At 47.9% G+C, this 17,762-nt stretch overlaps 1 protein-coding gene across 3 annotated transcripts in view; it reads right to left on the bottom strand.

Annotated features, from left to right (window-relative positions):
• Window positions 1-17,762, bottom strand: part of ULK4 (unc-51 like kinase 4) — a 1,725,799-nt gene that overhangs the window by 977,697 nt on the left and 730,340 nt on the right. For all 3 annotated transcript variants that reach the window (XM_085631567.1, XM_085631566.1, XM_085631568.1), the window contains one exon: window positions 17,005-17,138. In XM_085631567.1, the coding sequence (XP_085487693.1) occupies window positions 17,005-17,138 (134 nt within the window). The remainder of the gene's footprint in view (window positions 1-17,004; window positions 17,139-17,762) is intronic.

Raw genomic sequence — 17,762 nt, 5'->3', positions numbered from 1 at the left:
CGGCGCATGGACACGGAGTCCCGGGGGACCCACCACCAGACGAGGAGGGAGCACGAACGAAGAGAGACCGGGAGGGAACGGAGCCCTGTACACAAGGCTGACACCGGTCCTAGCAGCCCTGAAAGACTGACAAGGAGGAGAAAACATCTTTCAAAGTTAATAAAACCCGCATTAACACATCTCGGTGTCCGATCCGGTCCTTTACCCACGCTACAACAGGTCCTGCCAATTTGAGACCTCACGGTGGAGGAGCGAGTGAAACTGGATCTTCCCTCTCTGCAATAGAGATACAACAGACCATCACATCAATGATCTCAGGCAAAATCGCTGGTCTCAATGTCTTTCCGTTAAAGCTTTTAAAAAATACTCCCCTTTTTCTAATCCGCCACTTACATGCATTGTATAAAGACGCCTTTGCCAAGCGATGGCTGCACCACAACTTAAAAGGCGCAGCCATAATGGTCGCCCTCAAATCAGATAAAGCTCCAGAGGAGAGTGCCATCTACCACCCTGTCTCTTTAATCAACCTGAAATCAAAAATATGTGCAAAGATTCTAGCCACTCACTTAGTCAAAGTGGTGCACTTCTTAGTCCATCTGGACCAAAACAGTTTCATGCCCAACAGAGGCACTAGGTAAGGCCTACGCCATTTGCATATGGCCTTGGCCTGAGCAGATAAGTTGTCAGAGGATAGCACACTTTCTTGGTAGATATAGAGTGCCCTTTAGACACAGTTCATTGGCTTTTCCTGCTGGCTGTCCTCCCCAAAATGCAACTTGGATCCCCGGTTCCTTCGCTGGCATTATAGTGATATATGGGCCTAGACCAGAGTTAATGGACTATTGTCACCCGTTTCCCCTATTGAAAGAGGCACCCAACATTCTCTGCTTTTTACACAGGTAATAGAGCCTTTTTGTAGAACTAATACGAGTAGACGCCCGAGTGCATGGTTTTCAATAGAAAGGGGGCACAAAGATCACATTTCCGTTTACGCAAATGATATGCTCCTCTACGTCCAGCAACAACACACCAGCATTCTGCGCCTCATTGAACTCCTGCACATCTATGGGGACACCTTTAAATTTAGAGTGAACTGGGGGTAATAGACTTTAGTTCTGATATGGGGTGAGATGCGGTCAGCATGAGTAAAGACTAGCCACTGGGTGTGAGGGACAATTTCCGATACCTTGGTATGACAATAGCCCTCTAGCAACCGAGCTACTGGGAATTAAACATATTTCCATTGTTAGTCAAGGTAAAAAGTGATATCAGGGTGTAGGCCTCCCTGCTGCTCCCAGTGGCGTGCCGGGGTGCATTATTTAAAATGGTCTCTCTCTCTTGTTTTCTGTATGCCCTACAGCACGATTCTTTCATACTGCTACCTGCATTTTTCACAGGCCTGCAGACACACATCAACAATTTCCTTTGGGCAGTGAAAACATCCCAAGTCTCATTCAAAACGTGCAGTCTATCACCATACAATGCAGGACCAGGCTGGGCAGAAGTAAAGTTGTACTACTGGACTTCCAAGATGGTCACTATGAATGACTGGTGTATGCTATGCCCCCAAGGGATACTTAACCTAATTTACAGCAAGATCCCTTCCCCATCTCACAACTCCCTATTCTCTGCTGGTATGCTGTGTTAAAGCACATCAAATGACATAACAAAATAATGGAGGCAACTCCACTGTGGTAGGGCACATGGTTGGATGAAATGGCGAAACTCTCTAGATTTACCCGTTGGGGTTTAATAGATGTTTCCACTGTTAGGGATGTCTGGAAGGGAAGCTACATTAGGTAGTTAAAGTAATTGATGACAGACTTAAATCTTCATTCCTACCTCTTGGATTCAGAGCAGATAGAACCTGGGCCAGGGTAAGCAATTTGAATGTGTCCATGTGAACAGAGGTATTGGGAGGGAGAAGATCCAGGATACAGCAGAGGCCTCTGTCATTCTTTGGCATAAGGAAATAACAGTAATAGCCTCTAGCCCCATTTCTGAACCTGGTACCCTCTATAGGGCTCCTTTGGCCAAAAGCATTAAATCACAGAAGTGGTCTGATGCAGGTGGCAGGTGCAGTGGGTGAAACAGGAATCCCAGAGTGTAGCCCCATTGGATAATCTGTAGGACTGACTTGTTGGTAGTAATGTGTAACCATTCCTGTAGTAAGTTTGTTGCTGAAGGGGCAGAGGATTGAGATGTGCTTTGAAACTAAAACTTCAAGTCACTGCCTGCTGGGTCCCAGGGTATTGACCTCGAAAGGGGTGGGAGGCCTGTTGTGGGACCTGACTCTGTTGATACGCAAGAGGGCGTTAACTGTTGAGGAGACTGCCGGACTGGACCTGAAAGGCCCAAAGAACATGCTGTTGCTCGGCTCCCCTTAAAATGCTCAAGGGCAAAGTCCATCTTTTCATCAAACAGACAGTAGCCATTGAAAGAGATAGTGCTAAAGGGCAACTGAACATCCCTAAAGAAAAATGTGGACTTCATCCACATGTGGCTTTGGAGCAAGACACTCATTCTTATAGCCCTTTGCAGGCAGTCTGTGTTGTCTAGGACAGAGCAGGTGGCTAATTTGGCTGCACCTCGACCATCCTGAATTGTTTGGGCTAAGGAATCATGCAAGTTGTCTGGGACTGCTTGTAGGATCTCACTGATCATGTCCCGCATAGATTGGGTGTAGCAGCCGAGTAGATTACTTGCATTAAGTAACCTCAAAGTAAGACCGGCTTTGGAGAACTATAGTTTGCCAAGTGCATCCTCATGTTCTGACTCCCAGTCAGTAGGAGTGGTTGGAAAGGCATTAGGGTTTACTCTCTAGCAGACTTCCTGAACACAGTGGCGAAAGACATACTTTCTTCTGTTGCTGGGCCTGTCTCAGGAAGCATGTAAGTCATCTGGGACTGCCGGTTGGATGTCACTGATCATGTCCCGCAGTGCTTGGGTGAAGCAGCCGAGTAGATAGCTTGCATTAAGCAACCTCAAAGCAAGACTGGCTGTGGATAACATTAGTTTGCCAAACGTGTCTAAATGTTTTAACTCCCGGTCAGTGGGAGTGGTTGGAAAGGCGTTAAAAGTTTACTGTTCCGCAGATTTCCTAACCACAGTGGCAAAAGTCATACTTTCTTCTGCTGCTTGGTCTGGGGAAGCAACCCAGTATCAGGTGAGGTGTCCAACCTGCTGGCATCCTGTAAGTCCATGTAACAATTGTGATCATAGGGAGATGAAATTTCTTCCCCATCCCCACCAATATCGTCTCCATATGGCTGGCTCTGGTCGGTCTGAGTCCGAGCCGAAAAGCTGGTGTAGTGTCTGTACACAGATGTGTGGTACAGTAATCATGTCTGATTATAATGGATTCAGTACTGGGTGAGCCACATCAAGACCTGGAAGCAGCATCGGTTGAGGTCGCAACAAGGGCGACACAGAATCAGATACCACAATGGGCTGTGGCTCCACTTCAAATGCCAGTGGCATTGGTGCGGATGGAGACATTTAAGGGGCCAGCAAGGATTTTATCACTAGGCCCAAATCTGGAAATGATGCTGGTAGAAAACCAAGAGCAGGTTCAAAATGATCAGTTGGTGCCAAGGGCAAACCCATCCGGCTGTAACTCATCAGGGTGCCCCTTTGGATCCTTGTTACCTGAACGTGCACAAGAGGAAGCTGAAAGGGAGCCAGTGGTGAGCAGCATGGCCCCTCGAAAGGTTCTAGCCTGCTGCCACATTGCTGTTTGACAAGGACAATAGGGGTGCATTTGGACCAAAGATAGAATCTACTCCGCGATGAAGCAGGATCAAGACCTGGAGAACAAGAGGGGTGGGAAAGGGCCAAGTCTAGCTTGGCTAACAGAGCCAATTTCTCATCATACTGACCAATTTGACAACGTCTGATTTGAAGGACAGAGAAATATAATGGGCAAAAACTTTCAAAAACACATGCATCATTAAAGGTGTAACTATCAATAGTGTAGCAGGTACGGTGGCACCAGGGCCTAAGGGTGTGATAGGCCCTCTGCACTTCAACTATGACTGTATTTTTCTATCCAGCTGGGGTCAGGGGCCCTGTTGTCGTCACATGCATTGCTATGCCACTAGTGTCACTTTTAAAAATCAACACGACCCATTACACCTGTGGGTCCCCAACACTGGTTCATCCCAAGTAAATGCCACACTTTATCACCCAGTAAAAACCATTCACAAAAAAGTCACAGAAGAGGCTTCTATGTTTAGTACAGATACTGTACTTACAGGTGAGCATGTTTTTAATAACATCGCACCCAAAATTATTATCTGGGGACAACCATGCCCTAGTTACTATCGAGTTGGACTACAGGTCTCTGTGGCAGACGTGCTTAATTTGTGATGGTTTCTGTTGCTCAGCACTGGCACTTATGACAGTCTGCCACATGTTAGCACTGTTTGTGAAATTTAGAGATGATCAGAACAACAACTGTTTATTAATTCAATGACATTAAAAACTACTACTACCTGCCCCCCAAGCCGTTCTTATAGCTTTGGGGGCCTGGAATAGTCTGAATTGTCACGCTTGTAGGAGTGTGATGGTTAGTAATTGTCTAGGTACTGTCATTGACAGAGCTGCCAGGGGCAATGGGTGGTGCGAGCCGCAGTGGCCTCTTTACAAGGGACCAGCCTTTAAGTTTTTTTACAAATTAAGCACTGTATGCTGGGATCACCAAGCAACTTACTAGAAGATTACAAAGCATCCATAACTTGGCAGCCAGACTTATCCTCAACCTCCCACACAGAACTCACATCTTCAAATCTGGAGCCAGGTAGCAAAGAGGGGTTTCTCTTTAAATATGCTGACCCAATTTTTTTTTTTAAAAGGTCAGGTTAAAGATACTGAGTGGGCTTGCAGAGACTTGGTATAAGGTCAGAAAAATCTTTAAAATTCCTTATTACAGCTTTTTGGCTCCTATCTGGGATGGTTCTGGTTTCCCAGAATGGACAAAGGACGCCCTTGTTAAACCGTTGGTAGAGGGGGGCCTTATACGATGGGATCAGGTAACAGTGGATGGTGAGCTGATTTCTTGGGAAGATTGTAGTCAACTAGCAAACTTGCGCTTATCTAGGTTTAAATACCTTCGAATGCGAAGTTGGTTCCAGGACCCAGAAATAAAGATAGGTGAACAAAATGACCTACAAACATGTCTGAAGCAAGAGTCAAGCCATAAGAAGGAGATAGTGACCATCTACTGGATACTGGTGGAAATCGAGGATGGAGATTTCACGCTTCCTGCAGAATTATGGGGGAAATACTTGCCGGAAGCATCACTGGAGAATTACTGGCAAGTATCCATGTCTATGCTTTTTAAAATAGTTAAGCCTGCACACCTGAGGAGAAACTATCTCTTTTCCATTCACAGAGCGTATTGGTCTCCTCTGAAACTGTCAAAGTTTGGGAGAGGAGGTGAAGTCCCCTGCCCGAAGTGTGGTAATATGAAAGAGGATGATGTCACATGTTTGTTGAATGCATGGAGTTGCAATCTTTCTGGAGTGAAGTATGTAGGGCACTGTCTGAAATGCTGGAGCTTAATGTCAAGGTAAGCGTTTTGCTTGTTATCTTTGGACTGATGGAACCTGAAGTTATAATTACTAAAAACCAGGCAAGGCTTATTTTTTATGCTGTATTATTGGCACGGAGGGAGATTTGTAAGTTATGGGTGTCAGCACCCCCCCCCCCCCAGTCTAGATAACTGGTTATGTTCCATTAAATATATAGCAACTTTAGACAAGAAGAGCTCTAGAGATGTCAACTTTTGGCTCCCTTTTTTCGAATGGTGTGATGTTTTAAATACCAACAGGAGTGATTCAGTGGTCCTAAGATTATGCCTTTTCAGCCTCATCAAATTTTGGGATCAGGTTCTTGCTGCCTGTCTGCCGGCTGGAAAGTGAGAGGGAAGAAACAGACAAAAAGAAAATAGGGTATATGGAGGCCGTGTCCGATGGCCATATAGAATTACGGTCTCCGTTGCTACCCTAGCCTACCCGACCTGCTAAAAAGCACATGAGCTCAGGTTTCCGAATGCCCATCAACATGTGCAAGTGGAAGAACGCTATTGTTTTTTCTTTCCATTAAAGATGCTTATGAGGACAAAAAAAAAAAAAAGAACTCACACTTTGCCAAACCTCCGGGAGCTCCTTTGGCTCCCGATACACAAACATGCTCATTTCAAAATCCTCACACACACGCTCAGGGCACTAGACAACTTAGACCCCTACCTACCTGAAGTCACACCTCCTTCCACCAACCACCCAGACACCTCCGCTCCATATGTATCCTACTCACACACATCCCACGCATGCACAGAACAAGATCAGAAGGACAAGCATTCTCTTACACTGCTCCTAAAGTGTGGAAGGGCCACCCACTCCATATCAGAGCCTCCTCCTCTTTTCATGAATTCCTCAAGAACCTGAAGACCTGGCTTTTCAAGTTACCAAACAACCAGAGGCAGGTCTAAGCACACACAACTGCTCAGTGCTAAGATACCCTTGCGGGTGATAATATGCATTACAAAACACATAATATCACAATAAAATGTTAGGAAAAATATCTTTACATAAGGAGGGATTTGGATAGAGCAGTCAGCCAATTTACTATTTAGTTTTGTACAAAATACAGGCAGGGACTTCATATAATTCGAACTCCATATACAGCAGAGAAGGTGGTCAACAAAATAGTTAGATTTTGGCAGTAATAGTGATTTATAGCGCTAAAATTGCAAAACTTGGTGGCGTGTACAATAATGTGAACATTTTGGGTTAAATTTTAATTAAATATTAAGACAATGCAATCAGGGTATTAGATAAAAAGACTCAGTTCCCATGTGATAGGTTTGCCTTCCAAGTTTCCAAACACATGCACATACAATCAGGGGTCGTATTACATAAAGTGCCCCGGGGCGCAATGGGCGTTTGCGCCTGCTTTGCGTGCCATGGGGCACTTTGGTATTATAGAAGGGGCCGCAGACGCTTGTGCTGCCCCTTCTGGAATGTCAATAGGGCTGACGCACACAAACCACCAGAGCTATCTTCAAGGGGGCGTTCCATCATTTGCATGAGGCCTATGCATCGGCGCTGTATTACTGACGTGGGTGCAGAGGCAAAGAAGCCCTCAGGAGGTGCATTGATAGTGCACCACCTAAAAGGTGAGGCACTGTCAGTGCGCCTCCTGAGGGCAGCCCTTTGTAGGGGGTAAAGGGGTCCTATGGAACCGCCAGACATCCCCTTTCATGCGGGATGCCTCCTGCACAGTGATACACAGAGCAACTTTAAAGCTGCCGCTCCATATTTCACGTAAATGTGCTGCCCCCAGGGCAGCATGAGTTCGCGGCTGCACTGGGGGCAGCGCATTCCCCATAATGCGGCGCATTCTCCTTCATTGAAACGGGTGCACTTTTTTAAAGGTGTGCCCAGCACAATGAAGGAAAATGCCCCGCATGTGTAATGCAGCCTCAGGAGGAGAAAGCGAGAAATTGAAAGTAAAAGATAAAAATGAATTAGGCACCAAATGTCCTTTTTCAAAAACAAAACTGCTAATCATCTTGAATACAAAACAAAGAAGTAAAATAAGGCAAGAAATTCCAACATTCTGCGCCACATCTTCCATGTCACGGGCTGAGCTACTGTGTCCAACTACACGCATACAAAGGTCAAGCAAAGGAAGGGGAAAAGACGACTACTTGAATTTCCAAAACATGATCTCCTCCTCATCATCTTGAAAACACACAAGCACAAGATAACGAGTGTTTTATCAATGACATTTCAAAGAATCATTTCTTATTGTGTCCAACACACAAAAGACCGGAGGAGAAACCAAAACTAATAACATGCAAATCTTTCCAAGATCTGAAATTCAAACGACTGCCAGTGTAATGGGCCAAAACTAGAGGTACACATGGAAAAAACGGAGGGAACATTTGAAACCTTTCAGTGATAACTGCCATTGCTCGATGACGTAACGTAAAGAGAGAGAGAGAGAGAGTGTGTGTGTGTGTGTATGTATGTATGTGTATGTATGTGTGTGCATGTGTGTGCGTGTGTGTGTGCGTATGTGTGCGTGTGTGTGTGTATGTGTGCGTGCGTGTGTTTTATTTCAATTTTACAGACTCCATTTCACCACTCTGAGGTATATGATCATCATTAAATTAGGTAAGACTAACACATGGAATTTACAATATTACGCACTGGACAAAATAAAAGGTGTTACAAGGGCTCACAAACGCAATAGCAAACACTTAAGGTCTCCAATGTAAAGTATTTGAGAGGTCAAGCACTGATATTTTCTGTATTTGTATTACATTACATCAGCATTAAATAAATCATTATTATAAGTGATCGAACAAACAAACAAGCATGTAAAAAAAAAAAAAAAAGAAAAAAAATCCCATTATGAGAAACATGTCCACATGTACATAAAGAAGGTGTCTTATAGGTTGGTAGTTAATGCAAGGGAAACACTAAGCATTGGAGAGCATTACCGCTACACCGTTTGGCCTGATAAGACAGGCATCAAACTCAAACAATATCTTGTCAGAATAATTCAAGCATTTGCCAATGGGGTCTGGAGCGGCAGCGGTATAAAATGAGGCAGATATAACTCATGTCCATGGTGTGTCCACACGTCACTCAGCATTTGGGTGTGACCCTAGTACAAAAAGGCAATCTGCAGAGCGCACACACATAGCACAAGTAGCTAGGCAGTGATACATAGAAGAAAACTATTTTCCACTCACAGGTCACTTCAACAAGAGAAGAACCAGCGATGTAATCCGTCTGTAGGGTTTCTGCGGTCTAACGAAGAGGCTGCCATCCCTTAAACCAGAGGAGGTAGTGGCGGCTCGGGTATGCTGAACAGAACATACAGCTGCACTCACTGGTGTCTGCAGCTGCTGTCTTCTTAATATTTGGGTGGCTCGCGCCAATTTACAGGCACAGAAAACCCGATCTTTAAAATAGGAGGGTTCTGTGAGGATGAGAGCGCGGTGTCAGTGAGTTCTTTAGACTCATCCCGGTCTCCTTTACTGGCTTGTTCGACAGAGACAGTTTTGAAGCTGCTAAGGCTCGGCATTTGGGGTGGGCTGAGGGTCATGGGCCACGGTGATGGATTCTCTCGCTTTTACTTTAAAGGAAGAAGATGGAGTTGTCACTGGACTTTAGATAAGGACGATTTCTATTTGTGGTTGATTAACGGTTGCCAAAGGACCCGGGCCAGGTAGGCAAAGCCGGACCCAGTAGAGGCACAGGCAAAACGCCATCCGGGGGCGGAGGCCCTCCCCCCGCCTGCCCCCTCCCCACATTAGCATAGAGGCTAGGCCGACGGGGGCCAGGAATGGCCCCCCTTTGGCATAAACAAGCCCCCCAATCAGGGGGCGAGCGTAAGGGCCAGGGGGGGGATAAAAGGGGACACACGGCCCTATTGGAATCACACATCCCCCCCCCGCATTTGGGACAAAGGAAGAAGAATCCCACCCACCCACACCTTAGAGACGGGCGTCGCAGCCGCATGGTGGAGGGTAGCGGCGCTAACCTAACTAAATTAGCAAAAAAGTGAAGAACTCACTAGAAAATAGATGGGAGGCTCTCACAGTGTCCTTGGGATGCCGCACGGCAGGGGCACTGAGGGTGCCAGAGGGCGGCATGCCGCCATCAAAGATTAGAGAGAATGCTCTCCCATGACCCTTGGAATGCCTCACGGCAGGGGTTCAGAAGGAGAAGAAAGCAAAGGACCCAGTCGCAAGAAAGTAGAGCAGATGCTCAAGAAAGGCCCTTGGGATGCCACACGGCAGGGACCTCTGGGAGAAGGGAGGGCCCACGAAAGGGTACAGGGCGAGCGGGACGGCACTTGCGGCACGGACAGGTCCAAACGGAAACCCGCCAAATCGGTAGCAAGCCGAAGCCTAGACCCGAAATCAGAAACCCAAAAAAGGGGTCCCTCCCCTCCCAGGTGATTGAGAAGGCTGGGTCTATAATCCAAGGCAATGCGAAACGAGCAGAAGATATGACATGGCTAGCAATGCAACGTGTACATAACCATGAGCAATGTGATACGAATATATAAATTGTTGTTATACGAATAAACTGCGACCTTTTCAGGCACCCAAGAAAGTTGTCTGTGGTGATTTAAGGTAGCAGAGCGCAGTTGGTTTGAATGATGGGGGGAGCGGGGAAGGGAGACTCGCCGCCTGGAGTATTTTTTTCGCTAGAACGATTAAATATTAGCAAGGTGGTTTAAACTAAACCATATAAATAATATATTAAACACTTACGAATTCTGTTTGCACATCTTTAAGAAACCTTAATAAACACATCTTTAAATCTTTAAGACGCACTAATTTAAACAACTGGAAGCATATGTAGAGTGTCCTTTCATTCTTTCGCAAACATCACCATCTGCCAAACTTTAGAGTCTGCAGACCAATCGAACAAGTTACTTACTTACGGTAACGCTTTTTCTGGTGGATACAGTATCTGCCTGTGGATTCCTCACCTTGTGAATATCCCCTGCGCCAGCATTCCACGGAACTTTTCTTCCCCAGCATTCCACGTCGACGTGGGCGACGTCATAAATACACCGGCTCCGCTCGCGACTCTGATCGACGTCACCGGAGCCATAAGAAGCCCACGTCGGCGTGATGACGTCAGTTCCACCCATTTTTTCCCCGTGCCTTCGAGGCGAACAGGTGGACTAACGACAGATTCAAAGTATACACAGTATACAATACACCAACACATATGCATAGCATACAAAGGAAAAGAATGCTAAATAAACAAGCATTTCCTACAAATGCACAACAAAGCATAAAAACATATCAACAAGACCCCTTTCATGGTATACAAAGGTGGACAACGGGGAGGCGGTTGGGTCAGTGAGGAATCCACAGGCAGATACTGTATCCACCAGAAAAAGCGTTACCGAAGGTAAGTAACTTGTTCTTCTGATGGATACATCTGCCAGTGGATTCCTCACCTTGTGAATAGATTCCCACAGCAGTCCCCACTCCCGGAGGAGGGTGTCCACCTTCCTATACCAGAAAGTCTTGTAATACAGAGCGCGCGAAGTGGCCCTCCCTCCTCATCTCAGAGTCCAAGCAATAATGCTTTGCGAAAGTATGGAGGGAGGCCCAAGTCGCGGCTTTACAAATGTCTGCCACAGGAACACCCCGGGCCAAAGCAGATGTTGATGAGTTAGCTCTAGTAGAGTGAGCACGAATACCCTCAGGAGGAGTCTTACCAGCCAGGGCGTAGCAGATCTTGATGGTAAGGACAATCCACCTTGATAATGTGCGCTTGTGCACCGCTCTACCCTTTGAATGACCAACGTGGCCAACGAAAAGTTGATCATCAAGGCGAAAGTCTTTAGTCCTGTCCAAGTAAAAGCTGACAGCTCTCTTTGGGTCCAGACGATGGAGTCTTTCCTCCTCTTTAGAAGGATGAGGGGGTGGATAGAAAACAGGGAGGGTAATAGACTGCCCCAAATGGAAAGGAGTAACAACTTTTGGCAGGAAGGCAGCCCTGGTCCTGCGAACCATCCGTTCAGCATGTAAGGTAAGAAAAGGAGGTTTGGAACTAAGAGCTTGAAGCTCACTCACCCTCCTTGCCGAGGTTATGGCTACAAGAAAAACCACCTTAAATGATAACAGCCTCAAAGGACAAGTATGAAGAGGCTCAAAAGGGGACCCCATTAGAAAGGTTAAAACAAGATTAAGGTCCCACTGAGGCATTACAAATGGAGTAGGAGGAAACATGTTTGTAAGGCCCTTGATGAACCTCAGAACAACCGGAGATTTAAATAGTGAAGGTTGATCTGGGAGGCACAGAAATGCCGATAAGGCCGAAAGGTAGCCCTTGACCGTGGCCACAGCAAAGCCCTGCTGAGCCAAGGAAAGAGCAAACTGAAGCACATTGGACAGACGGGCCTTTAAAGGATCAATGGATCTCTCTCCACACCACTTAACAAACTTAGACCACCTGTAGGAGTAAATGGACTTGGTGGAGTGTCGCCTGGCCGATAAAATAACGTCCACCACATCAGGTGGGAGAGAGAATGAACTCAGGTTGCCCCGTTCAATCTCCAGGCATGAAGGTGTAAGCTCTGGAGGTGGGGGTGTAGAACCTGCCCCTCCGACTGCGAGAGGAGGTCTGCCCTCAGAGGGAGACGGAGCGGAGGGCACAAGGAGAGGTGGAGAAGATCTGTGTACCACACCCTTCTTGGCCAATCCGGGGCGACCAATATAACTTGGGCCCGGTCTTGGCGAATCTTCCTCAGAACCCGAGGAATCAAAGGTATGGGAGGAAACGCGTAAAGGAGTTGCGAGCCCCAACTCAACTGAAACGCGTCCCCCAGCGCCCCCTGCATCGGAAACTGGAGACTGCAGAATGACGGGCAGTGCGCGTTCTCGAAAGTGGCAAACAGATCCACCCGAGGAGTCCCCCACGTCCGAAAGACGTGACGAACTACCTCCGGATGGAGCCTCCACTCGTGGTCGGCGGAGAACTGCCGACTGAGACTGTCCGCACGTACGTTCAGCACCCCGGCCAGATGATTTGCCATCAGACAAATCCGATGGTCCTGAGCCCAGGACCACAGACGTAAGGCCTCTCTGCACAGACAAAGAGACCCTACTCCTCCCTGTTTGTTGACATACCACATCGCGGTCGTGTTGTCTGTCAGGACTTGGATCGACTGACCGCGAAGGTAAGGGAGGAAGGCCTTGAGCGCCAAACGAATCGCCCGCAATTCCAAAAGGTTGATATGAAACAACCTTTCCTCTGGAGACCAAAGACCCTTGATCTCCAGGTCCCCCAGATGAGCACCCCACCCTAGGGTGGATGCATCCGTTATCACTGTGGCCACCGATGGAGGCAGATGGAAGGGCTTTCCTTGCGACAGATTGCCCTCTACGCTCCACCATGAAAGATCCGCTGCAGCTTCCCTGGAGATCTTGATTGACTCCCTGAGATCTCCGTTGTGCTGATACCACTGCTTGCGGAGGCACCACTGGAGTGCCCTCATGTGCCAGCGTGCAAGGTTGACCAACAGAATGCAGGAAGCGAACAGACCGAGCAGGCGAAGGACCTTCAGAACTGGAACAACCGCTCCACTGTGGAATAAAGGGACCAACTCCTGAATATCGAGAATCCTTTGAGGAGGAGGGAATGCTCGACACACAGTAGTGTCCAGTACCGCCCCTATGAACAGGTTGCGTTGAGAGGGCACCAGGTGAGATTTGGGCACATTGATTGAAAAACCCAAGTCGAATAACAGCTGAGTTGTCACCTGCAGATGACGCTGCACCATCTCTGGGGACTCTGCCTTCAGAAGCCAGTCGTCCAGGTAGGGGAAAACCGGGATCCCTGACCTCCTGAGAGGAGCAGCCACCACTGCCATCACCTTTGTGAAGACTCGAGGCGCGATAGTAAGACCAAACGGGAGGACCTCAAACTGATAATGTTGCGACCCAACCGTAAAACGGAGATACTTCCTGTGAGACTTCAGGATTGGGACATGGAAGTACGCATCCTGCAAGTCGAGCGACACCATCCAGTCTCCTTGCTGCAACGCTTGAAGAACCTGCGCAAGGGTCAGCATCTTGAATTTCTCCTGTTTCAGGTAAAAGTTCAAGATTCTGAGGTCCAGAATCGGACGCAATCTGCCGTCCTTTTTGGGAATCAGAAAATACCGGGAGTAGCATCCCTGACCCCTTTCCTGCTCCGGAACCACCTCTATCGCACCCTTTTGAAGCAAGGCTAGAACTTCTTTCTGCAAGAGAAGCAGATGGTCTTCCGAGCAATAACCTTGGCAAGGAGGGTAAGGGGGAGGAAACTCCCGAAAGGGAAGGGCGTACCCAGTCTCCACGAGGTTCAAAACCCAAAGGTCTGTTGTAACCGATTTCCAACCCCGTAGAAAGTAGGACACCCGACCCCCCACAGGCCTTACATGATCCAGGATGGGGGATCTAGGGCTGCTTCCCTGAGGCCTCATTGGGAGCAGAGGAGGAGGAAGAAGAGGGGTTGCGTCCAGAACCTCTCCGACCCCTTTGCCTCCCTCTATAGGACTTATAGAGGGGATTCTGCTGCTGCTGCTGCTGCTGCTGCTGCTGCTGGGGCTGCCGGTAAGAGCGAAAAGACGATCGCCCAAAGCCCCTAAATTTTCGAAAGGTCGAACCCTTTGCCGGTACTTGTAGGCCCAAGGATTTTGCAGTCAATCGGCTGTCCTTAAAACGCTGAAGGGCAGAGTCCGCTTTCTCCCCAAACAGCTTCTGACCATCAAATGGAAGATCAACCAGCGTAGCTTGAACATCCGCTGAGAAACCAGAGTTACGGAGCCAAGCCTGCCTTCTCACAGCAACAGAAGACCCCATGATCCTTGCCACGGAGTCCGCAGTATCCAACCCTGACTGGATAACTTGCCTGGCAGCCGCCTGAGTGTCCGCTACAACCTCCATGAAGGATGACTTATCCCCTTCAGGCAACTTAGGAACCAAGGACTTAATGGAATCCATTAGAGCGTGCACGTAACGCCCCAGCAGGCACGTAGCATTAGTCGATTTTAACGCCATGCTTCCTGTCGAAAAGGTCTTTTTGGCTGCCTGATCAGCCTTTTTAGACTCCCTGTCAGCTGGAGACTGAGGAAAAGCACCGGAAGCATGCTTGGAGCATGAAGCCTGCACAACCAAACTGTCCGGGGACGGATGAGTGGATAAAAAGTCAGGATCCCCTGGTGCAACCTTGTACCTTCTTGCCACCTGTCTACACACTGCAGGAGAAGAAAGGGGCTTCTTCCATACCTCTAATACCGGCTCCAATATGGCCTCATTGAAAGGCAACAAGGGCTCCGATGTCGAAGACGGAGAATGTAACACTTCTGTGAGTAGGTTGGATTTGTACTCTACAGAAGGCAGCTGTAAATCCAGAAGCTCTGCTGCTTTCTTAATCACTACGTGATAGGGAGCCAACTCATGAGGTGGAGAAGACGTGGCAGATGTAAGTTCCCACTCTGGGGTCGTATCCAGCCCACTGGCTTCCTCAATGCCCTCGAATTCGTCCGAAGAAGAATCAACCTCACCTTCTTCCACCTCTCGATATCTTCTTTTCTCCAACACCCTCTGGGCTTCCCTCCTCGACCGGATTCGAGGTACCGACGTCGGTGACGTCGTACGCGGCGTCGGAGGAACCAGAGGAACCGGCGTCGACGGCGCCAGACACGGCGCAGATGGAGTCAGCCTCGACGTCGATGGAGTCGGCTTCGGCGTCGATGGAGCCAGTCTCGGCGTCGAAGGAGGCTCCGAAGCCTGCCGAACCTTCCGAGGTCGAATCGGATCCCCAGACGGTGCCGGAAACTGCCAAGAAGGCGCCATCGGCATAAAGGGGGCCTGATCATACTGCTGAGGCACCCCCATCGTAAAGACCATCGGACCCACGGGACCAGCTGGTGCTCCGGATGGGTAGGCCGCCCTATTGAAAATGTCATACATAGCATTCAAGAAATTAGCTGAATCCGTACCTGGGGCCGGGAACTGAGGCAAAGGAACCTCTTGTGGGGCCTCCGGCACCGGCTCCGCAATATCCTCCACTGGAGCCTCAGAATCTTCAGGTACTGGAACCGACTCTTCCTGCTCCTCATGCATAGAAGCATCCGACTCCACACGAACCGGAGTCGACGTCTTAGACGGAGCCGAAGACCTCGTCGGAGACTGATTCGAAGTCTGCTTCCTCGAAGGAGAGCCCTCCGGAGACCTTGAAGGTGAAGGAGAAGGAGACAAACCTTTACTCCGACGTCGATGAGACGAAGCCGACCTCGACCTCGACTTCTTGGACTTCGAGGATCGACGTCTAGAATGTTTACTCTTTTTATGGTGTTTCTTCGACCTCGACGACCACGAAGTCGATGATTCTCTCTTCGATCTCTCCTTCTTCCTCCCTCTTTTTTCCTCACCAATCTTCTTCATGAAGAGCTTGGTCTTCCTTTCCTTGAGTGCCTTCGGGTTCATGCTTCTACAGCATCCGCACTCCTCCACACACTCCCTACAGGGCTTAAAGCCCGACTTCCTAGTCGAAGACATAGTCGAATAAACAGAGATACACGACCAAACTACAAAGTAGCACTGGAGAAAAAACCGTTGCGCGTCGAAGGCGCGGAAAAAAGGGAACTGACGTCATCACGCCGACGTGGGCTTCTTATGGCTCCGGTGACGTCGATCGGAGTCGCGAGCGGAGCCGGTGTATTATGACGTCGCCCACGTCGACGTGGAATGCTGGGGAAGAAAAGTTCCGTGGAATGCTGGCGCAGGGGATATTCACAAGGTGAGGAATCCACTGGCAGATGTATCCATCAGAAAAGGAGAGCAGTGAGACACCCGCCCTACCACCCAACACCTCTAAACAGCTTTGCTCAGGTAATCGCACCCTGAATCCCCGGCAGCCAACCTATAAAGCATACAATGGAATTAAGACATTCTATCATCATGATGCGTCAATGTATACTTGTACCCTGGACCTTGATGACGCAATGTCTTAACGATCAAGGTTTTTCAGGCAGCGACTCTCTCCACTATACATAAAGACACATATACATTCATAATGTGCATACTACTGTAACACTGATGCATTCAAACAAGGTATGGTACTGAACCCTGCTAAACGTGAATTTGCATAGCATTTTAGTAGCGAAAGGTTTCTTTTTGTGGTGGATTGCATTCACGCAGCCTCCACTGTGCTCTCTTCAGGGTAACTCAGCGGTGAGGTTGTTGTGTTTTTTTAAATGAACAAGTAACTGGCCTATCAGTTTTGAAAGTGCACAATGCATAATAAACACAGCGATAATGCCCTTCATTTCTGAACATTTTCTCAAATTAAAAACATCTGACATTCCCTCAAAGAAGATCCTCCTTAAAGAGCTCCTTGCCATTGCAGATTGACAAGACGCGGGAAGGCAGGCGAGGAAAGGTAAGATTGCGCGGTGTCTTCGCCGTACCTAGAATTCCTGGGAGCTCCTGGGCAATGTGAGCGATGAGCAGATCAAGGCACTGTGACAGGTACTCATTGCTGCTTTGCGGCTCCTTTGCTGGCGTGGCTTTTCTGCTGTCTCTTTCGATGTACATCACCAGCCTGCACACAAGCATGTTGAAAAGTTCACCTCTCAGGACAATAATGATAGCATGTCTCTCAAATACCACCGAGACCAATATTTCCAGAGGGCACAATGCTACGAGCAAAATGACATTTACGGTAAATGTAGCTAAAGCGACAAGTTTGCACAGCCTTTCCATTTACAGTATACTTGGAAAATATCACTTTACCATCACAACACAGGATGCCTTGTAAACAGAATGACTGTACTATCACTTTACCATCACAACACAGGATGCCTTGTAAACAGAATGACTGTAATATCACTTTACCATCACAACACAGGATGCCTTGTAAACAGAATGACTGTACTATCACTTTACCATCACAACACAGAATGCCCTGTAAACAGAATGAGTATACTATCACTATACCATAATGTCTGATGCCTAGAGATTATTATTTAAAAGGTAAGGAATCTGCCGCTAGGAGTCTCTATCAGGTATTTATGTCAGAAAGAAAAAGGAATAATTAAATAGTCTTGATCCATACCCTTGGAGGGGTTAAACAGGGAAACAATGCAAGGCTTTTTCCAGTGGTGTATCTTCGGGGAGCGGGAGTTTGGGGTGTTACATCCTCCTAGTAAATGTATTTTCTGGTAAA

The sequence above is a fragment of the Triturus cristatus genome, chromosome 10 (genome assembly GCF_964204655.1).
Source record: "Triturus cristatus chromosome 10, aTriCri1.1, whole genome shotgun sequence".
Taxonomy (NCBI): domain Eukaryota; kingdom Metazoa; phylum Chordata; class Amphibia; order Caudata; family Salamandridae; genus Triturus; species Triturus cristatus.
Note: the sequence above shows the minus strand (reverse complement) of the source record. Positions and strands in the feature narration are given on the sequence as shown.